The sequence below is a fragment of the Microplitis demolitor genome, chromosome 6 (genome assembly GCF_026212275.2).
Source record: "Microplitis demolitor isolate Queensland-Clemson2020A chromosome 6, iyMicDemo2.1a, whole genome shotgun sequence".
Taxonomy (NCBI): Eukaryota; Metazoa; Arthropoda; class Insecta; order Hymenoptera; family Braconidae; genus Microplitis; species Microplitis demolitor.
In genome coordinates this window covers 8,265,573-8,288,861 of record NC_068550.1, presented here as the reverse complement: position 1 = coordinate 8,288,861, position 23,289 = coordinate 8,265,573, and the positions used below count along the sequence as shown (strand labels likewise).

Genomic DNA, 23,289 nt, shown 5'->3' with positions numbered 1-23,289 from the left:
TAGTCAGTCGAAAAAAATAAATCAAACACAATGTGAGCACCATTGAATTTACTAGTGCACTATTACATTGTGATTTTTTTTAAATACTTTTTCATTAATTAAAATAAAGCATTAAATGTCACAAAATGGAACAGTGACCACAAATGGTACTTCTACCCTACTTAAGATATTTTGCGGAAAGTACTTGCCTTAGACTTGTTCAAGACTTCCAAGACTAATCATGCAAAATTGCTTAAAGGTTAGAATACAGACTTACATAAAAACTTCCTAAAAATGCTGCTAGGGATTGATTTATATCTTTTAATTAATTTGTATTTTCTAATCAAATTTTGTAAATAATTGGTACGTCCATTTTTATTTTTTAATTGTAATTTGAAATCAAAGGGGAATAATTATTGTTCAAAATTAGAGGTGGGTAGTTCCGGACATGTATAGTTCAATGAACTATGTCTTTTGTCGGATACGTATCCGGTCGTTCCTCAAAATTCACTTTAGTATGCTCACTAGTTCTCTTTTTGGCGCCACTGTCATCATTACCAACAAGCAGTCAAGCAGCAGAATAATTTTTGATTGGTGATTTTTTATGGAATTTTGAGTTGAATACCAATCATATTTCATTCTCTATTTAATATAAAATAATATAGTTCGCCGTGAATGCGTCTTAAACACGTAGGTCGCATAGCATGATGTTGTGTAAACTGAAATATTTTGTATGTATACGTTCTAAATACTGAACCTTCATGAGAATTAAAAACATTAAATAGTTCCACGGATATGATTCCAGGAACTAGTTCCTTTTCGCTCCGGAAACGTTCCAGGTTCAATCCGGAATGTTTCCGGAACTACCCACCTCTATTCAAAATATAGGCAAGTCTTAAATTTTTTAGAATTCTAGTTTCAATAAACATATTTTTCAGTCTTTTTGTTGGGATTTTTAAAGCAGTTACATTAAAAATGCACCGTATAAGTATACTTTCATATTACCTGCATTACAACTTGTCTTGTAATAAGCCTTAAAACAATTAAACGTCACTTTAACATATGACGAAATCAACAGTTTAGTTTGCTCATGCTCTGATGCTTTACTAGTATTAAATTTTTTTTTTTTTATTTTTACTCAAAACATTGAAATTTTGAGTCTTAATGCAGGTAATTACTGAAACCATAGTTATAGCTCTAGCCCTCAGCTCATGCAGCCAATCTTCACTTGAAATTCGCCATCATAGCATTTAGTCTGTTATTAAAAGTCTTTATTTTCCTAGTGTTATTTAAACAAAAATATTTTTTTTCATTTATAAACCATTAGTCTCATAACAGAAAAAAATGAACCCATTGTCTTCACAATATTTTTAAAATTTTCTAAATTCATAATGTAAATTTTACCAGCCGTTAAACTGAATCCTCGATTATTCTTCATCATTACGAAGATAATATCTTTGAGTGCGTTAATTGGAAAATTATACCAACAACAATCGTAAACAGCAAAACATAATTTATCAATTTGTGATGACAATTTATCACCTATGTAACAATAAATATATAGCTCCGTAAAAACATAAAAAAATGTTCCACTTGTTATCTCGATAGCTGCTGTAATATTATTTTCTTTCATATAAAAAAGTACAGTATAGGCTGTAAAAAGATAATTTCAGTAATTAGTTAACTAATTAATTCGACGTAAATAAGCAATAACCAGTCAACTAAGAGACGCCATTTTAAGAAAATTCCGTTTAAAGATTTCAAACTATTTTTTATAATATTTATCATGAAAGCATTCGGCACAGATAGCTTCTGAGTGATTTTATAAATGAATGTCCAGGATAGAAACTTTAATAGTTTGAGGATCTAAAGTATAAGTAAATCCATTTAAAATAAATTTAAATTTTGTACTACGAATTATAAAACAGTCCATCTAATCCTCGAAATCGTTTCATAAAATACATTTTTTTAATTTTTAAATAGATTTATTTAAAAATCTGAAGCGTATATTTAAAAATTCAAAAGATCTGATTTGTTTTTTAAGAGTGGGGGTTAAAACCGAAGGCGACTTACTTTCTGGAAGGACTACAAATATCTAAACAAAAACATGTGCAATGGTAATGTGCCCCTTATTTCGAAGGTTGCGCGCGCGCGCGCGTGTGTGTGTGTAATTACAATAGCATGTTATTACACCCACGCTTGCAATGGTATTGAAAAAATTATGTAGTGAAATCAGTTAACACCAGAATTAAGTACTATAAGGACAAATTACCGCCGAATTCTATATCATTCGATCAATTGTGACTTAGATTAATCGCGTCTCAAATCAATTATCGTTGGGTAAATTGTCGGCAGATCTATTGTCGCAGATCAATTGTCGAGGATCAGTTGTCTACGGTTCATCGGTCGTGCAACTCTCGAAAGTAATGTGTCGGCAATATGAGACTTATACACATTAAAATATAGTACTATACACTACGCGACATATTAAAATTTACAATATTCTTTTTTCTGAATTTTGAGTACTATAGAGCAATATAACAGTTATTTTTTTTTTTCAAATTCAGGCCGTAACATTTACGGTAGATTTTTTTCTCCGTTGTATTTTTTTTGCAATAACGTACCAAGTTACTTTGATTTTTATTCTAACAGATATTTAATGAATCGCTCTCGGCACTCTAGTTTTTGAACTTAAATTATTTGCTCAATTTAAATCCGAATTTGCAAAAAAATATATTCCATATAATTAATTTTTATTAACAATTATTTTGATTTTATGATTTAAAACCTTTTGATTTTGATTCTAAACTACTCGAAAAAAATTTTTTAGTCACTAAGGAATCATTTGCTGTACGGGAATCTCGAAAATCGTTTTTTTGTGGGTTGACACGTTATTGCTCATTCATGTTTTATAAATTGATTAATCTAATTAATTACAATTACCAATAACATTTAATTGAATTGTTGATGAAAGCAAAACAACGAGCATTAAAAATTCGAAAGCACCGAGCAGGCAATCAATCAACTCCAATAAACATTTTTGCCGGTTAATAATAATCAATAATTTATTTCTGTCAAAAATTTGATTGTTTAAATGAAATTTTTGGAAACGTGAACTTATTATTTCAACTTGTCCACAAATATGCATAGCTATCACAAAAAAATACAAATCAACTCCGCCGCTTGCGATATTGTAAATACAACATTCAATAATACGGGAAACAAACCGCGTTATGTAAATAATTATAGGCGCATCTGCGTAATTCCAGCATTCAGAGCTTACTGGAGTTGTTCGTATTAATACAGTAATATTATCAATCATAGTTGTATAAGGTATTCGTTCACTTGATATTTTAAATATATAAAGTAACAAAGGTGTTAATATCATGTAAAATAATATGCGATTTAAAGATGAATATTTATGCATTATTGCTTTTAAATAAGCGTTATCTTTAGCATCCCACCAGTCATTAATTATGTTATCGATTATAATTGTCATGTTGTTATGATAGAGATTCAATAATATTATTTTTGATACTGCTGATACGGTGCTTATAAAAAGACCAAATATAAAAACAATGTCTCCAGTAGGGCCACAGTGATCAAACAATTCTTCACTTAAAATAAAACCCGATGTAACCTTTAATTTTTAATAAAACGTAAAAATACATTTATATATATATATATATATATATATATATATATATATATATATATATATATATATATATATATATATATATATATATATATATATATGGGTGAATATTTGGTATTGAAAATTATATTAATTATATTCCAGAAAAAAAAAAATGTGTAAAAAGGAAAAAAATTTGGGAACGGTTGGCCCTGCGGGCCAGTCCTATTTTCAATTTTTTCTTTTTTTTTTTCACGTAAATTGTTTTTTTCATTTTAAATAACACATTTTATTTTATTTTTCTTGAGAGTTTTGAGAATTTAATCACAATTTTGAACCGATGAAGAATTCCCATTTAAATCTCATAGCTCTCGTCTGAGGCCCAAACCGGAATTTCGTTTTTGACTCGGGATAAAATTAAAAAAAAAATCCGCTTAACCCTTTAGAACTAATTTTTTACACGAGGATTTAAAAAAATTGTTTTCGTTAATAATAAAAGCTAAAATTTTTAATTTTAATTACACGCAACCTTTTAAAAATTTTATTTCATAATTTTTTTCTATGACGTCGAAATTCCAATAGCTAACAATTACCCGTATACATATTGACGAACATTTATATAAAAATAATATAAATTTTTGTGTTACCAAAAAAATAAGCAATAGAGTGATACGTATTTTCCAGTAAATATTACGCGGCTCAAGTGGCCATGAACAAATTATTTGTGTTATTATTTTATACAATCCTAGAGCCTTTATTGAATCTTCAGTCCAATTTACCGATTCATTTAGTGTTCTCTTCCTCATCTTCACCGTTTTGTCTTGCAATTTTTTTTTTTTAATACTCGAAGTATTATTATTTTTTCTTAGAACGTATGGAAGTCCGGTTTTATTTTTAGACGACGATATATTGTGATGTATGGGCACAAAGAAATTCAGCTATCGAATATTCTATACGACTATTTGCATAAACGTGTATATATTAATAATAAACTTTGCTTATGCGCATTGTAGAATTAAATTTTTCTGTCACTGAAGACGATTCAGTTTCTTGTGACCGATCGTATCGAATAGATTAAATCCTAAGGTACACTTTTACATTGTAGGGAATTGATTTTTCAATGGCAATACATACTTATCGTGCGTCTTGGTAATGTAGGGCTAAGCGCTCAAGATTTTCAAATTTAAGTGACGATATAAAAACATTTCGAGTAAAGTTTAACTTTAAATTCATATTCAGCGAGTTGGAAAATTTATTAAACTTGAAGGTTCAGAAAATTTCATTTTTCTTTAGTACTTACATTTTTTTTTTTTTTTTTTTTTTTCATTGAATATTTATGACATAGGGTTACTTAATTGAAACAATTTGAGTGAGTAATTAATTAATTATTTGAAAAAATCATCCCCACTGAAAAAATTGAAATTTTTTATAAAGTAAAATTAATATGTTTATAAATATTTATTATATTATCAATATATACAATTAATCGGAATATCAATAATTTAAAAATAATCAAATGGATAACGGAAAAACAATTTCAAAGTTTTGACTATGGCCTTCAAATTATCGTAATTTATGTGACGTGAATGCATAATTTTATAATTAAACAATAAATAATTATTCAAAAACTACTAAACGTATAACTGAAAGAAAACTTCCAAGAGTTTTAACAATAGTCTTAAAATTTTCTAAATTCATTTTAAATAATTTACCGCCTGTTATACGGAACTCTTTACTGCATTTCAAAGTAACGAACATTATATTTTTCCATACATTTGGTTTTAAATTGTACCAGCTTGTGCTGTACATTGCGAATGACGATTTGTCTACTTCGTTGGTTAATTTTTCCCCGACGAAACAGTACAAAAATAATTCAAATGAAACATTCAATGAAATAGCTGCAGTTATTACAACAGCTTCCATTATTTTCTGTTCCTTTATGTAAACAAGTGAGGTGAAAGCTGTAATAAATTTTTTTATTAAATATTATAATTACAATATTTGGTGTGCAATTTACACAGGGTAAATTCAGTATTGGGAATTAGTTCTAAAGAAAAATGTTCTATTGGAAAAAAAAAAAATGAAGATTGTATACATGGAAAAAAAAGAAATGTTACTGCAACAGGAATAATCTTGTCGCAGCTAGAGGATGGAATTTTTATTAGATATCAACAATACCAACTGATCACGACTTTGTTGACAACATATATTAATTGTTTCTATCAATACTAATCAGCTGACTTTACTTCCGGTTCTGTATGTCTCTAATTTGACTTCGTAAAGTATAGTATATTTTACACCTCGGGCAGGAAAGTAAGAAATTTCGCAGATCTCATGTAATTGTTGGCCGAGGCGAAGCCGAGGTCAACAAACATGTGATCTGAGGCTTTCTTGTTTACTGCCCAAGGTGTCAATACTATTTTTCTCCTCGACGGAGGCGGAAAGCGTCAACTTCGTTTCGCACAGCGGGAAAAAAATTGACGCTTTTCGCCCGGAGGGGAGAAAAAACATTTTTATCTTTCAGGCATGCGTAATTGAATTAAAAGTAATTGCATACCAACAATAAGTACACCGGTGTAGAAAACGTGATTCGGCGGTGTTAACATACCGGTGTAAAAGTGCGATAAACTGCCTCCGCTTAGAGTATCAATTTTGGGAAGCTTATAAAACGCAAAAAATATCTTGACACACACACACTTAAATATGCACACACACCCACATGAGCGCAAACACGCACACATATGTGCACACATTCCCAAAGTAAAATATTTTAACACCGGAAAATTTCATTTAACACCGGTAAAGAATATTTACACCGGCGGTGGCGTTATTTTCACAGCGCTTTCGGTGTTGAAATTTAACACCGCAAATTTTAACACCTACACCGCTTGGACTTACCCCGGTAATTTTTTACAGTGTATTTATTAATATATATAAATATATTTATTGATATATATATATATATATATATATATATATATATATATATATATATAATTGAATTTATATATTATACTCATTACTAATTCAAGACTATTTTTGTGGCCGCAACAGGAACATTTCTGTAGCTGAAACAGGAACATTCCTGTGGCAGGACCAACTCCTATTGCAGCAACATTTATTTTTTTTCCGTGTAGGATTAAGAAGAATAGTATATGGTGTAGCAAGAAAAAAGAACAAAATGATTTTAGATGAAAGTGTAGTTGGTATCACCCGATGTATAAAATCATCATCCAACGCTACGCACTATATTTTTTCATATTACCTGCATTGATACTGGGAGTTTTAATGTCTGAAGCCAGATATGAAATTACGGTAGAAACTAATTCAGTGGGCAGAAACTAATGAGTTCCTTACTTCCTCGGGTAAAAACTGATTAGTTTCTTCCCGTTAAATCTTATTGATACGAAATTGGCTCATTTCGACTGGCAAAACAGACATAAAAAACTCGCTTCAGATGAGTATAATTTCTCTGCATCTGTTACTAATGAACAGTTATGACCAATGTACCCTCAATTTGAGGATAATATTTGGTATCCAACTATTGGTTACGAATTGGCTTTAACTGTCTTGGAAAATTGTCATCAATCTGTAGCCGCAATATGAAGGCAACTTGGCACAGAAAGTTTTCACCAAGTTGATTGTATTGAATTGAAGATCAACAATTTCTTAGAATCTAACTAAGAGTTGCCATCAACTGTTGCGCACAACGAGTTGCAGGAATGTTACCGTCAAGTTTTGGCACTAGATTTACGTCAGGTTGGGGGCAAAATCCCTATCTGGGCGAGCAGTTTCGATGCAGGTCATATAAAATACTACAATACTTACTGTTGTTGAAACATTTTTAATTTACTGCAAGTGGATATTGTATTAAATATTTAAAAATTACTATTTCATGTTATATTGTAAGTTAATACTTTTCGAAAAGGGCGCTTACTTTCTTCTAAAATTTAAAAAATTTTAAAGGGTATTGAAAATTGATCGCGTCAAAATTTACGACTTTATAATTTAATAAGAATTAACGTCTTACATATATAATATACCTACTCTCTAAAAGTGGATTAGCGAAATTCACTTGCAAAGTGTGAATCTATTCACTAATTTTCACTAATTCAGTTTTAAAGAGTATATTAATACATACCTATGATACTTAAATAAAAAAAGTCTGATATCAACACAATGAGTATCATTAAATTAAAAGAATCGTCAAGAATATTTAATAAATAATACAAATGTTGTTGTCTGGCAATAAGTTTACAAAATTTATCTTTCATAAAAACACCGGCTTCATCAATGGTAAATTGCCTGAAATAAATATTTAATATTTCTAACTGACTGCAAAGATGCATTGCCAGCAAGAAAAAAAATGAATCGAGCCCATTGTTTGTTAAGTTGTAAATAAAACATTCAGCTACTCGAAAACTGAAACGTACAATATAAATAATTATATGCGCATCTGCATAGTTTGAACATTCAGAACTCAATGGGGTGGTACGTATTAATACTGTGACATTATCAATTATTAAGGTGTAAGGTATGCGATCACTTGTTACTTTGATGACGTAAAGCAATGCTGGTGATAGCATCATATAAAGTAATGTACGATTAATTAATGCATATCGGTTCATTATTTTTCTTAAATTAACATCGTTTGTTTTTTCCCAATCGTCAACTGCACTCGTTATGATTGTAGATAGATTTTTAGTGTTCAAATTCAGTATTATTATTTTACCAATAGATGTAACTGATGCTAATAAATGTGCTGATAGTAAAATGCGATCTTTCATTGATCCACAATGTTCTAGCATTTCTTTACTTACAAATATACATGACAATATCTGAAAATTTAATTTTTAATATAGTAAATATGCTCTCATTACTGTGACTAATATCCATACGGAGAGAAACGCACCGTAAATATTACTCTATACGGTAATTAAAAGTAGAATTGTTACTACTGTAGAGACCCAGTAATTATTACATTGCAGCATACTAATGGACATTCTCGGTTGATATCAATTACAAAATAAAGAGGGTATAGTAATGGTGACCAAGTAAATATAACTATTTTGTCAAGAGAATAGTACCATTTAAAAAATCACTAGTATATTTTTTAAAAAGTATATTTTCTCAAACAATAAATACAAATTAACATGAGTTCAAAACTTGACAAATTTCTAAAAAACTAAACGATCAATAAATAACAAATAATATTATTAATTAACAATAAAAAACGGAGAAATTGTTCATGCTGACCAGAATATGAACAGGTCAATCAAAAAATATTTTTATAAAAATCTACTGTTGTTGCATAGATCTAGCTGCATTTCAGTTAAATCTCTCTACTTCAAAATAGTTTAAATATTATTTGGAAACAATCAGTACTATGTAACAATGTGATAGTTTTTTTATTATTCATTTTGTATTCTTCTATTTACGGTACATTTCTTCCTCGCAAATTTACCCTCTTACACGGAGAGAAAATTATGGTAACAGTTACAATATATTATGGGAATGGTTCCCATACTACATGGTAACCAGTTTTTTTCAAATGTTGATTATAGGAACGGCACCCATATATATTATGGTAATCATTCCTATAACTATGGGTATAATTCCCATACGGTATCGGAATAGTTCCTATGGAATCATGGTAATCGTTACCATGTAACTATGATAATGGTTACCATAATATTATGATAATGGTTACCATGATATATAGGGCATATTCCCATATACACTTAGGAACCATTACAATGTGGTTATAGGATCGGTTACTATTTGCTTGTGGGAACTATTCCTATGAGTATGGTAATCATTACCATGATTCTTTCACATGTGATATGGAAACTGTTACCATAATGATAGGAATTGTTCCCATACTTATGGAAACTTTTCCCAAAAAGTATGGGTCTATATCCCATAACCCCAAGTAATCATTACCATAACAGTATGGGATGATATTTCATAAACGTACTAGGAACAGTTACCATAATTTTCTCTCCGTGTATGATTATTATTATGTGAAATATTACCAAATAAATAATTAATAGTGAAATACGTATTTTCCAGTAAATAGTTCTCGATTCAAGTGGCCACAGACACATAATTTGGGTTATTATTTTATAAACGCCTAGTGCATTTATTGAATCTTTCGTCCAATTTAATTTTTTATCTATAACTTTTTTCTTCATTATTAAAACTTACGTACGAATTCTTAATAATTATTCACTTCAGTCTTTCTTTTTAAATCAATGTATTTAATACAAAGTATTTATAGCTCTTAGAAGAAAAACATTTTAGTATAAACAGTTTTTCATTGTAGTGCTGTTATAATACTATTCAAAATAAATTTTTTTCCTTGAGTTTTGCTACATTATATGTTCAGTTAGTAATTCCGTTATTAAATATTAATAATGATAGTTTTTATGAATTCATATGTATGAATAATAAGTTTTGGACATGCGCGTTATATGAAACATTTTTTTTTCACGCTGAGGACGATTCAGTATCTTACAACCAGTTGCATCGAATAGACTAAAAGTACATTTAATTTAATTTTGACATAATATATTGTGTAAAGAGGATTCTTTTTTTTTACCTTAATAATCATACTGAGAAAATTTTTATTCAAACTTTCGAATTAATAACGCCAATTTTTTTCTCTTATTCTTAAAAAAAAACGTTTAACTCAGCAACCTGTTGCTGCATTTCATAGTATAGGCGAACTAGCACTTTTTTAAATTACACACTCAATGAAAATAAAATAATTTTTTCTTCATTACTATTAAAAATAGTTTTTTTTTCAGAAATGATCTTTTTTTTCTATTATCATTTATAAAATTTAAGTGATCAACTTGTGGCTAAAGTTAGAACAGTTACTTTTATTATAAGTGGAAAGTTTTTTTTTTAATTTCCGCTAAGAAAATCGACGATTTTTGAAAAATTCGAGAAATTATAGTTTCCACCCCGATTTTTGAAAATTGAATTTTTACCGGATGTCGACATTTTAGGTCCTAAAAGGCTATTCAGACGAATTTCAGAATGATGTTCGAATGTTTATATAGGCGCGCGCGCGCTCGTGTGTGTGTGTGTGTGTGTGTGTGTGTGTGTGTGTGTGTGTGTGTGTGTGTGTGTGTGTGTGTGTGTGTGTGTGTGTGTGTTTGTGTGTGTGTGTGTGTGTGTGTGTGTGTGTGTGTGTGTGTGTGTGTGTGTGTGTGTGTGTGAATGGTCTAAAAATTTTTAACTAATGAATCGATTTGGATGTTTAATGCGGCAATCGATAGAACTTGTTAGCCATCAACTTTCCTGAAAATTTCAGATCATTTGATCGAGTACACTCGAAAATATTGGCGAATTACGAAAAAAAAAATTTTTTTTTAGTTTTTTAATGATTTCTGAGAAACGAATTGAACGATCGATGCTAAAATTTATTCAGCTCTAGAATTAAATAAAACGCGCCTATTGCCACCTCATACGTCAAAATCGGTTAGTTAGTTCAAAAGACATCAGCGTTGAAAAGTTAAAAAAATAATATTCTATGTTACTGTACTAAAATGTGTTAAATCCTACAAACTTTTCCTTTTTATGGTCTCTTTTGATCATCATATTATGTCATCAAACTTGTTCTTTAGTTTAAACCATATTATCAACGAAAAAATCGAAAAAACACAGTTTTTAATCATTTTCTCGGATACTTTCCGTGCAAAAATAAATTTGCTTCATCATGAATTTCATTGTGAATTTGATAACCAAATTCAGATTTTGAAACAAACATGACTTTGATGATGAATTAGCTATAAAAATCTTCTAATTTTCTATTACAGCTGAATTTAACAAGTTACCAACAGCTGAAATCTAATAATTCAATAGGTAATTTTCAAAAACTTATAATATATAAATTTATATATTATTGCTCTGACCTAAGCCAAAACTCATTTAAAAATTTCGATCACTGACATTGATTTCTGCCTCAATACATTTAGTTTATTGAACATAATCGGAAATTAAAATTTAAAAACCTCTTGTTCAATAATGATTTTTGATTCTTAAACTTTTAAACTTTAGCATAAAGCGTAACTTGTTAGAGTTTGAAAAGCTCATAAAAATCAATCGCATGCAATAAGATTTTCGAGTTCTTCGAGCTCGAAAATATAGTCACATTAATATTTTCGAGCTCAAGGAGCTCGAAAATAGCGGGAAGTTTTGGGGCTGGAAATTTTTCAAAAACGGCTCTATTGATCAATTTCAAAATCTATTCAGCTCTGGAACTCAATAAAACACGTTAATTTTTGCCTCTATCATCTCAATCAGTTAATTTGTTCGAGAGATATCGTTTGAAAAAGAAACGGTGAAAAATGTTTTTTCTTCAAATTATCTTTGAAATGATTCATTTGATCAATTTTTAAAGCTAATCAACTCTAGAACTGAAAAAAAGTATAATGTATTAAAATGTTTTCAAAATCATGCCAACTCTTTATGGTTTCTTTCGATCACCTTATAAAGTCATGTAAGTCGTTCTTTGCACAAATCTTATTATCAACAAAAAAATTTGAAAAACACCGTATTTTATATTTTTTACATATTAACACTCCGATTTGAGTCAAAACTCATTTAAATTTTAATTTTGATCACTTACATTAATTTCTTCTCGAATACACTTATTTTATTGAACATAATTGGGAATAAAATCTTAAAAAACGCTTGTTTATTAATGATTTCCGATTAATAAGTTTTAACAAAAAATGTAACTTTGAAGACGATGGACGGTAGTGTAGGGCTTTTACTTCTCTAACAAACCTTCTCTCTCATCTTTCCAGGCTTAAAGAGTAGTCAGATCGGAAACCGCTTTCACATTACTTACCTTATTTTGAAATAACCCTTACTCCGGGCGGGATTAAGCTCGCGTACTTTAATTCAAGAAACTTGCCTGTTATCCACTGGGCTGACACAGTTTACACAATTCTCTATTTAAGTCAGTAATTCAGTGGGAACAAGAGCTTGAGGTTCTCGAAGCGAAAATATTTTCTTTTAATTTAACAAAATTAAACTTAGGTCAAAAATTTAAAATCAATCAAAATATACTCGTGAACCAAAAAAACAATTTGTTTTTCACGATGATATTCTTGGCTCAGGTAAATTTTATTTGATTCGATATCAAATTAATTTTTTTTTTAGTATAGCTAGAAAACATAGAGGATGCTTCAAAAGTTACTTGGTTATTGTCTTTTAGTGTGAGTTCCAAGAGTTCAACTATTTTTGATTCGATTAATAATTCGGTCACTAAATTTTTTTTCTTCAATATATGGGTCATTCTCAGTTAGGACGTAAATCGCTTATTGATAAAACGCGGCACGATAAAAAATTTGAAAATTTAATTAAATTTTGTAATGTTTTGATCAAAACAATCATTCTAAACGTGTCTGCAAGGCGATCAGCCAATTTATTAATTTTATCTTGTTTTATAAGAAACCAGGGGAGATCCTCAATCCAGGGGAGAGACTTGATAAACAGTGTCATGTTTTGTAAAAAAAACATAATAATCGAGTTTTTTCAATGAACTATATTGTGAAAATATTTATACGTTAAATTAAATAACAATACGCAACCTTTAAACAATAAAAAAACAGTAAAAAAAATTCTAGTTTGAAGTTTTCATATCTCCCCTGGATATCGTGTCTTTCCCCTGGCATGTACAAGACAGAGGAAATATAAACAGGGGAGATACTTTTTAGTAACAAAAACAGAAGTAATGACAAATGTATTTATTGTACGCAATCAACCAAGAAAACTAAGAATCTATACACAACAAGAAATAAAAATACAGATGAATTGGAATTTTTAGATAAATATTTTTAAAATAAAACTTACCAGGGGAGAAACTCCATTCACTCGTTCTCAACTGTATCTACAGAGTGTCAGTAATGGAATAAATGACAAAATGACTGCGCACCTAATTCCAGTGATGCTGACTACAAAGTATAAACTCAATGACGTTCATTCAAGGTCTTCAATTCCCGCGAGTCCGTAAACAAATGCCGATTTTACAGCGAAATAAGCATGCCAGGGGACGAAACGCAAAATGTGGGGGACAAACTTGAACGTAATTAAAAAAAAAAAAAAATATGCAATTTTACTCGCTTGATTACGAGAATTTATTTAATCGATTTTGTTGAAATATATAATTTAAATAATCTATTTGATTTCTAAGCACTTTAAATTACTAATACATAAACAGAATCAACCAGGGGAGAGATATTTTCTGACTTTGAGATGGAATTGTGACTAAATTAAATAAAATTGAGAAATTAATTTGAGTGACCACTCACATGAGCACGTGTTTTATAAGATAATTACATTCTTTTTAATAAATATTTTAAAAAAAGATCATTTTTACCGTGGACGTCGAATTTACGTCTTAACTGAAAATGACCCATATACAAAATGGACTTATCAAAATACTTAGTTATTTATATTTTTTCTATATCATTATTGAATTAGTACATGTATAACTTTATAATTAAGCAACAAATTATTATTCAAAAACTACTAAACGAATAACTGAAAAAAAACTTCCCAAAGTTTTAACAATAGTCTTAAAATTTTCTAAATTCATTTGGAATAGTTTACCGCCTGTTATACGGAACTCTTTACTGCATTTCAAAGTAACGAACATTATATTTTTCCATACATTTGGTTTTAAATTGTACCAGCTTGTGCTGTACATTGCGAATGACGATTTGTCTACTTCGTTGGTTAATTTTTCTCCGACGAAACAGTACAAAAATAATTCAATTGAAACATTTAAAGAAATAGCTGCACTTATTACGGCTGCCTCCATGATCTTTTGTTCCTTCACGTAAAAAAGTGAGGTGAAAGCTGGAATAAATTATTTTATCAAAAAAAGATCAGTCTATGTTAGCATATTAACATTTACATATATGTGGGTCATTTCACCAAATGAAGTTATTTTTACAAGGCAACCCTCGCCGTTTTGGTTCAAACTTAGTGAAGGTGCTTTCTATATTAAAAAAAAAAATCACTAAAAATTTGAACCTTTAATACGTAGCTGCTTCAAAGTTACGATTTTTTGATACTTAAAAATTTTTTTTTTCTAACTTTTCATCAATTTTTTTAACGTAGAAAACGTTTTGAAAAAATTGAGCACATAACAGTTTTTTTCGAGAAAAATTCTCAGATTTTCAATGAAAATTATTATTTTTTATTATAAGTTACTGAAGACCCTTCAAAATTCAATTAATGTGAAAATTCGATCAACACACTGTAAAAAATCGGGAGTGAATTTGGAGTGAAATTAAATCCGAATTCACTCCGCATTCCTTCCGCCACTCGGAGTTCTGGAGTTTTAAAAAAATCACTCCGCATGTGGAGTAAATGGGGAGTTTTTTTTAGCGGAGTGATTGCGGAGTGACGCGGATTTTATTTCACTCCCGTACGGAGTTTCAATACTTAAATAAAATTATTTTAATTTATATTAAACTGTTAAACAGTGTGTGTGTTTGGGTGTGCAAATGTGTGCGTGTGTGCAAATGTGTGCGTGCGGGAGTGTGTGCTCGTATGCAAATATGTGCGTGTGTGTGTGTACGTATGCGGGTTTGTGTGCAAATGTGTGCGTGTGTGTGCGCGTGTGCTTTGATCATATTGAGTGGAGTTATATTTTATTAATTATATTATCAGAACTTCTCTCCGGAGTGAATTTTACTCTGGGCGGAGTGAATTTCACTCCGGAGGAATTAAATTAATAACAAATTATCTATTCCGTGAAAACTCTCCTTCGGGGTGAATAATTAAAAATTTATTCACTCCGCATTCACTCCGTGTTTAATCCGCATTCACTCCGCAAATTTTTTACAGTGCATTATTCGATTTTGATTGATTGTATAAAAAAGGAAATATATATAATACGTACCCATAATACTTAAATAAAAAAAGTCTGATATCAACACAATGAGTATCATCAAATTAAAAGAATCGTCAAGAATATTTAATAAATAATACAAATGTTGTTGTCTGGCAATAAGTTTACAAAATTTATCTTTCATAAAAACACCGGCTTCATCAATAATAAATTGCCTAAAATAAATATTTAATATTTCTAACTGACTGCAAAGATGCATTGCCAATAAGAAAAAAAATGAATCGAGTCCAGTGCATGTCAAATTGTAAATAAAACATTCAGCAACTCGAAAACTGAAACGTACAATATAAATAATAATATGCGCATCTGCATAGTTCGAACATTCAGAACTCAATGGGGTGGTACGTATTAATACAGTGTCATTATCAATTATTAGGGTGTAAGGCATGCGGTCACTGGTTACTTTGATAACGTAAAGCAATGCCGGTGATAGCATCATATAGAGCAATGTACGATTGATTAACGCATATCGGTTCATTATTTTTTTAAAATCAACATCGTTTGTTTTTTCCCAATCGTCAACTGCATTCGTTATAATTGTAGATAGATTTTTACGGTTTAAATTTAGTATTATTATTTTAGCAACAGATGTTATTGATGTTATTAAATGTGCTGATAGTAAAATGCGATCTTTCATTGATCCACAATGTTCTAACATTTCTTTACTTACAAATATACATGACAATATCTAAAAATTAAGTTTATAATAGAATAGATGTTCCTCTTACTGTGATCAATAACCAAATTCACCTTTCTATGTAATTATTATGTAAAATATTACCAAAAAAATAATTAATAGAGTAACACGTATTGTCCAGCAAATAGTTCTCGATTCAAGTGGCCACAGACACATAATTTGGGTTATTATTTTGTAAACGCCTAGTGCGTTTATTGAATCTTCCGTCCAATTTAATTCTTTATCTATAACTTTTTTCTTCATTATTAAAACTTACGTACGTACTCTTAATAATTATTCACTTCAGTCTTTCGTTTAAGTCAATGTATTTAATATAAAGTATTTATAGTTCTTAGAAGAAAAAAATTTTAGTATTAGTAGTTTTCCATTGCGTGCTGTTATAATACTATTCAAAATAAATTTTTTTCCTTGAATTTGGCTACATTTTATGTTCAATTAGTAATTCCATTATTAAATATTAATAATGATAGTTCTTATGAATTCATATGCATGAATTAAAAGTTATGGACATGCGCTTTATATGAAACATTTTCTTTTACGGCGAGGACGATTCAGTATATGAAAACCAGTCGCATCGTAAAGATTAAAATTGAATATAAAAAATTGCAAGAAATAATGATGTCAAATCGCATTTTTTTTATGCCAATGATCAATTTTAAACAAGCAACATGTTACCGCTTGTAGAGATACAATAAACGAGATTTTTTTTACATATAGTCCAAGAAAATAAAAAAAAAAAAAATTCAGTTACTTTAAATAAAAAATGATTTTTTTTGATAGTCATAAATTTTTTTTCAATTTATAATGTTCTAGTAATTGCTCTGTTAGTAATGTAAGAAATGTTTTTTTCTAATTCCAGTGATAAGCAAAAATACATGCATTAGAGTAGTGGAAACGGGTTTGACTTAACAACTTTCAGGACACGTATTTGATCCCTGAATAGAACTTTGTAATTTTTTATTGTTAAAAATTACATTTAATTGAAAATATCTATCATTTCATGTCCAAGTGGTGTATTTGAATAAAAATATTTAAAAAAAAGTTAGGCTGTGATTTGTCAAAGAAAAAATATTAATTTAAGACAAGTTCCACGACTTTATTTTTCACAAGCAGCTATTAATTAATAATATTTGTTATTTAATTAAAAAAAATTTTTCTTGAAATTTTAAATTTGTCAATTCAAAATTTTAGTTTGAAAATTTTGTATTTAATCTTACTAAATTTATATTAAAATATATGAGAAAAATCCATAAATACAATCATTTATTCAACGCATCCCGTTCATTCACCTGCACCGCATCTCTTGTCCGCTAAAAAAAAATTCATTCCTAGAAACAGAGAATGTGCATATTAAATATATATTGACTGGTTCATATTTCCACAAATATAAAATTATTAAAAGAGAAATATAAATATTTTTCTCTCAATATTGAAGCCTATTGCGTCACGCGATGTCTGTAAGATAATAATTGTCAATTTATTATGCACCCCAATCTTATATATATTTTGTCATAAAAAATATACTGGACAATTTCTTTTCACAAAAACCCTTTAGTTCGCAATCTAAAAATATTACATTCAGTCTCTCCCCCATTATTTCTTTTTTTTTATTAAATAAGAAAATTTAACTATTTCTCAAGTACGTAATAAATCCACGGTAATAATTTACTGTAGTGTGCAATCAATTTGTTCCTTATTTCTTCTTCGTCAGTAATTTCTCCTTCCGTATTTTCTGTAATTTCCGCACTAATTTCTGTTGTAATATCCTGGTCAATTTTTGATCTCTCACTACTTTCATCATCTTCATCTGCATTCACGTCCACTGTCTGAGGATTATTAATTTCTACATCATGCCAATAATCAGCAATTTCACCAAAGAATCCCGGGCCTTCATCACGTTCAAAAACAATACTATTAGACAAAGTTAAATCATCTCCTAATTTAGTACTTCGATCGTCTTTATTTGACTCCGGGACATCTAGATGTCCATGATAATTTGGTTTAGAATACTCCTGTACTAAATACTCATGTTTTTTAGTTGCATCTCCATTCATATGATAATGAGGTGCATGCATAATTATTCGTAAATCAACTTTTAATTTTTTACCATCTGAAAAAAAATTTTCTGATTCATCTACCCTTTCTAAATCATTACTTATAGTTAATTTATCTTCAGTAACATCCAAATTTTCCGTTTTATCAACAGGAATTCCTTCAGGAATAGTGAAGTCTACTATAGATTCAGTAATTTCTGAAATAGTTGAATCTAAATCCTTTGTTGAGGCTTCAGTTTCATCTAATTCAATAACTGTTGCATAAGTATCACAAGAACCACAAGGATCATCTTTATGCGTTGACAAAATGGCGGCTTTGACATAAGGAAAATGAAGGATACTCCACGGAACTATAATTTGATAGGCTAGATAACCACAACGATCGATAACAATAACTTGGTCCTTCGAGCCATTAAAATTCTGCCAAATTCTCAATTCCTCGTTGTCTTCAATTATAAAAATATCTGGAGCTATTATACTTTTTAAAGAATCTATTGATCTGTTATCCGATTCTACTATTTTTTCCGAGGATTTATCAGTTGAATTATTTATAATCACAAAAAAAAGTGCTTCCGGTAAACCCGAACGGTGAAGACGATCTTTTAATATTTTTAACCTGCAGTAATTATTTAAATGAATATTAAATAAGTAATTGTAATTGGTAGTTTATAATTGAATGTAATTTATAGTATTTACATAACTGCTTGGCGATAACTTGATGGCTGAGTCGCGTCTAAAAACGCAAGTACGTTAACAACACCAAGCTGCCCGGCAATAAATTCAGCTCTAGGACACTGATTTGAATTATCATCAGTATTTTTATTATAATCACTTGAATAATTAACTGCCGCAGTAATTATAAACACAGACATAAATGTTAAACTAATTGAATACATGTTGCAATGTTGATGATGAGAACCGTATAAGTGAACTGAGTATAAAAATGTCTAAAAAAAAACTATACGAGTACAAAGAACATCTGTGTTCTATCAGATTGCTCCTATCTTACTCTTTTCCTCTCATTCTCTCTGTTTCAAAGTAGTCGCTTCAGGATACTGTCTTCCATTAAATACAATTATTAATTCATCTGCATCTTTTTATTTTAGAAAATTTTATTATTCATATAGTTTTCAAACATTGCGATGGTTGAGTAAGTGATAATTTATTGTATGATACTTTGGCATGTAACATTTAAACATGTAACTAAATATATGTATATACATATTATTTTTGACTTGGGTAAGTACTGAATAGAGTGAAAATCGAAAAAAAAGAAACATATCTATATATATAATACATATATATTATATATAAATAAATAAATGCATTTTTTTTATTACAAATATTTTTATTTATTTAACCATTTACTCATTATACATGGAGATTTAATGATAATTATTAATATTTAGCAGTCATTGTTATGTTTTGGTTTAAATATTATGTATCATCATCAGTAATAAATAATACATAATAACTCAGTTTAATAGAATAAAAAATAAATATAACTGGCATTAATCTGTTGTGTGTGCATCGTGATAATTGATCATAAAAGTTTTTTAAAATTTTTCGATAAAATCAAAACAAAAATATGTATCTTCAATTCTTGTTTCGTACCAATAAATTTTTTAAATTAAAAATCTTTGAAAAAATAATTTAGAGTTCTGTTTTCTTTGTACTACTTGTGTATTTTGGTTTAAGTTCCTCGATACGTTTTATGTAATCGGATTTTTCAATACATCCATCACAGTTTTCATCCCAATCATTTAATATTTTCTTTAAATCACGTACTTTTAATTTTTTCAATTCTACTTTTTCAAGATCGATTTGTTTTTCTGAAAAAAAAAAAAAAAATAATAATAATAATAATAATAATAATAATTTTTGTGAGTATACAAAATAATAATAATATCTATGAACTTAATTACAGTCGACCTGGAAAACTTTAGCCCTATAGGATCATTTTTTGAGGTAAAAAATCACATATTCTCTTTTTTCCGTTTCTGAGTTGAATTATAATCGTAGATTGTCCGTGCTTGACGTAAAAAACGTAAATTGAACGTTTGAAAACGTATTTTAAATGACTGGGGTATGAAAGCTTAAACAAGACTCTAGTCATCGTCAATTGTAAACAAAATTTGCGATAAAAAAATAAAATTATTTCAATTACATTTAATTGTTGCTAAAAAATTTCTAAAAGCTTAAAGATGAGAAATGAAAATTCTGCTGTAGTAAAATATGTGAGACTTGGGGAAATGTTTTTTATTTAAGCTTCTAAAAAGTCTCACATTTTTCTATAGCTGCTGAGAATTTTAATTTCTCTCCTTCTACTTTCTAGACATTTTTTAGCAATAATAAAATGCAATTGAAATAATTTTACTTTTTTATCGCAAGTTTTATTTACAATTAACGATGACTAGAGTTTTGTTTAAATTTTCATACGCCCGGTACGTTTAAAATATGTTTCTATGATAATTTACGTTTTTGAGCGTTCAGTTTACGTTTACAACGTCAAACGTATGTTTAAATTACGTTTTCAACTCCAAAACTACGTCTAATCTGCGAATTAATTTTTTTACTCAGGCTTTGAGAAATGAATGGACTTATATCGGTAACACTCATGTATTAAATGAGAATTTAAAAACAATCATTCTTCAATACAAATGCTAATTTTTTAAATTAAAAAATTTTGAGCCGCTTGTTAAGATTCCAGAGAATACTAAGAACTTGCCGTTTTGGGTGTCCAATTTTAATCAGTGCAAAAAATCGATGTCTATTTCAACTAGATTTTGTAAATTTGTGATCTACGTTCTATTTTACAGGAGTTTTATAATATCAATCAAGAAAAAAAATACTGATTTCTCAACTTATGTAGGCTGGACAACAAGCTGATTTACTTGGAGCTCAATATTTCCATAAATAAATTATAAGTTCGACGTTTTAATTAGCAAATTGTCTAACTTAATATTTTTTAGTAGGTGACTGTGCAATTTTCAAATAATAAGAGTTAGAAAAAATATTATTTGAGTAACCTAGACAAAAATATTATACATATACTAAATATGGAATTAATTTTTAGATGGAAAAAAATTTTTAATTTACTTTTTCTTCACATAAGTGGAGAATTTTTTGAAATGGAGTTAGATAATTTGCTAATTAGAACGTCGAATTTAACATCCACTTATAAATTATATAATTCTATTTTTTATATTTAATACCCTCCTCTCCCTTCAAATAATAAAATAAAAGTCGGATGTAAGATTAGTGGGCCTGTATAATGTAATATAACTAAATAAATAAATAAATGAAATAAAAATACCTACCAAATCTTAAATCACAAACTTGTGCATCTTTTTTACGTAATTTTTCACAAATTTTATCTGATGGCAGCGACCATGACAGAGGTTTACTCATTTCAACGAGAATTCCTGTTGCTGATTCTTCTAACCCACCTAAATAGTAGCACTGTAAGTAATAATTAAAATAATTAATCACTTTATTCATTAAAAAAAAAATGTGTCACCTGTAAAATAAAATACTTACAAGACGATGTTCTTTTCCTTTGGAAGTTTTACAGAACTTTTTAAATTCCAATTCTATTTTTTTCGGATCCTTTTTTACATCTTCTGTTAATGTATCGGCAAATTTGTCTATTGTTTTCACACACACTGAAATAAAAAAAAACAGCAAAAAAATTTAATAAATATGATTAATTTATCGAAGTTTTAATACCAAAATATATTGAAATAAAAACATCCCAGATAGCAAAATGACGTCTTGATGAGTTCTGAATGAGTTCCTATTTATGATTTGGACGTCTCATCAACATCTTAAACAAATTTTTAAGAAGTTTTCAAGATGTCGAATGAGCCATCTAGCAAACTCAGTAAGACGTTTTTAAAAAGAGTTCATTTTTCTGACTTCGCAAATAAGACCTCAGTATGAATTTACCATGACATCTTAAGGAGCTTTTAATTTTGACTTCATAAAGAAGTTAAAAAAAAAGAATACGTTTAGATATCACAAAACTGACGTCTTATTTATGGAGTCTTCAAAAACTCTTAATTAAGAGTTCTTAAAAACGTCACCTATAAGACGTCATTATAAGACTTCTTGAGGACGCTTTCAAAAAGACATCGTAAAGCAGTAATTTCAACTTGAATGCTGTCTGGGATTACAGTAAAATCAAGACATAATGCACAATGTTCTTAATTTTTTAAATCAACAACTTTTATATTAATACAAATAATTTTTTAAAAATGAATAGATATGATTTTTAAAAATTTTTATCTACGAAATTTCATATTATTTTAAATAAAATGGAATTTTTTGATAAAAACAAATAAATTATGACATGTCTACTTTTTTTAGTATTAATTAAGAAATAAATTAATGTTCAATTATTTTTTAGAAATAAATAAATTTAGTTTTAAATTAATTACCTTCACATTCGCCTTCTTTTAATGCAAAAGCAGGTAAACTTATTCCGATTAATAAAAACACTGATAATAAAGTCAATCGCAACATTGTAATATCTTTAATAAATAATTAACTGTAACAAACAAAAATTACCAACAATTAAAGTAAATTATCTAATATATAAAGGTGCGAATAATTAAAAAAAAAATGTCTAGGTTATTTTGGATTACTAGACACCTAGACACTAATAATTACCTGGTTCTTAATAAAAAGTTTAATGAGTATCAATGTAAAAATATTGTTTTTATTTAAGTACACTAAGTATTATATATTTATATATGTATTGTTTTAAAAATAAATTATATATAATGGAAAGATTTATGTATTTATTATAAAAAGACCATCGGCTTTATACCACGTTGGATACTGTCAAAATTTGTTAAAACTACAGCTGGCGAATGTCTATTGGTCAGAGCAAGAGCTACGTAAGCGTTACTTTATTGGTTTAAATCATATACAATTCGTTTAGAAGACTTAAATATATCAAACTCTATAGTTTATCAAACTC

General features: G+C 28.6%; 3 protein-coding genes across 3 annotated transcripts; all 3 read right to left on the bottom strand.

The window, feature by feature from the left end:
- Positions 1–5,233: 5,233 nt before the first annotated feature.
- On the bottom strand, positions 5,234–16,494 carry LOC103580566 (uncharacterized). Its single transcript, XM_008562370.1, has 4 exons — positions 16,336–16,494; positions 15,910–16,242; positions 8,112–8,454; positions 5,234–5,577 (listed from the first exon to the last, which is right to left on the bottom strand). The coding sequence occupies exons 1-4, from the start codon at positions 16,492–16,494 to the stop codon at positions 5,234–5,236; spliced, it is 1,179 nt and encodes a 392-aa protein (XP_008560592.1).
- An 852-nt stretch (positions 16,495–17,346) lies between these two features.
- Positions 17,347–19,554, bottom strand: LOC103580542 (uncharacterized). Its single transcript, XM_008562330.2, has 2 exons — positions 19,002–19,554; positions 17,347–18,921 (listed from the first exon to the last, which is right to left on the bottom strand). The coding sequence occupies exons 1-2, from the start codon at positions 19,199–19,201 to the stop codon at positions 17,880–17,882; spliced, it is 1,242 nt and encodes a 413-aa protein (XP_008560552.1). The 5' UTR covers positions 19,202–19,554; the 3' UTR covers positions 17,347–17,879.
- A 129-nt stretch (positions 19,555–19,683) lies between these two features.
- On the bottom strand, positions 19,684–23,173 carry LOC103580543 (mesencephalic astrocyte-derived neurotrophic factor homolog). Its single transcript, XM_008562331.2, has 5 exons — positions 22,977–23,173; positions 22,745–22,854; positions 21,846–21,970; positions 21,626–21,767; positions 19,684–20,137 (listed from the first exon to the last, which is right to left on the bottom strand). Exons 2-5 carry the CDS (start codon positions 22,827–22,829, stop codon positions 19,959–19,961), a joined length of 531 nt encoding a protein of 176 aa, XP_008560553.1. The 5' UTR covers positions 22,830–22,854; positions 22,977–23,173; the 3' UTR covers positions 19,684–19,958.
- Between the last annotated feature and the right edge of the window lie 116 nt (positions 23,174–23,289).

Coding starts and splice junctions, on each gene's coding strand:
- LOC103580566 (XM_008562370.1), bottom strand. CDS start 16,494: ATGAAGAAAAAAGTTATAGATAAAGAATTAAATTGGACGGAAGATTCA. Junction 16,243..16,335: donor CTCTATTAATTATTTTTTTG/GTAATATTTTAC, acceptor CTTAATTTTTAG/ATATTGTCATGTATATTTGT. Junction 5,578..8,111: donor TAATGTCACAGTATTAATAC/GTACCACCCCAT, acceptor AATTTATTACAG/CTTTCACCTCACTTGTTTAC.
- LOC103580542 (XM_008562330.2), bottom strand. CDS start 19,201: ATGTATTCAATTAGTTTAACATTTATGTCTGTGTTTATAATTACTGCG. Junction 18,922..19,001: donor AGTTATCGCCAAGCAGTTAT/GTAAATACTATA, acceptor TAATTACTGCAG/GTTAAAAATATTAAAAGATC.
- LOC103580543 (XM_008562331.2), bottom strand. CDS start 22,829: ATGTTGCGATTGACTTTATTATCAGTGTTTTTATTAATCGGAATAAGT. Junction 21,971..22,744: donor AAAAGAAGGCGAATGTGAAG/GTAATTAATTTA, acceptor TTTTTATTTCAG/TGTGTGTGAAAACAATAGAC. Junction 21,768..21,845: donor AAGGAAAAGAACATCGTCTT/GTAAGTATTTTA, acceptor TATTACTTACAG/TGCTACTATTTAGGTGGGTT.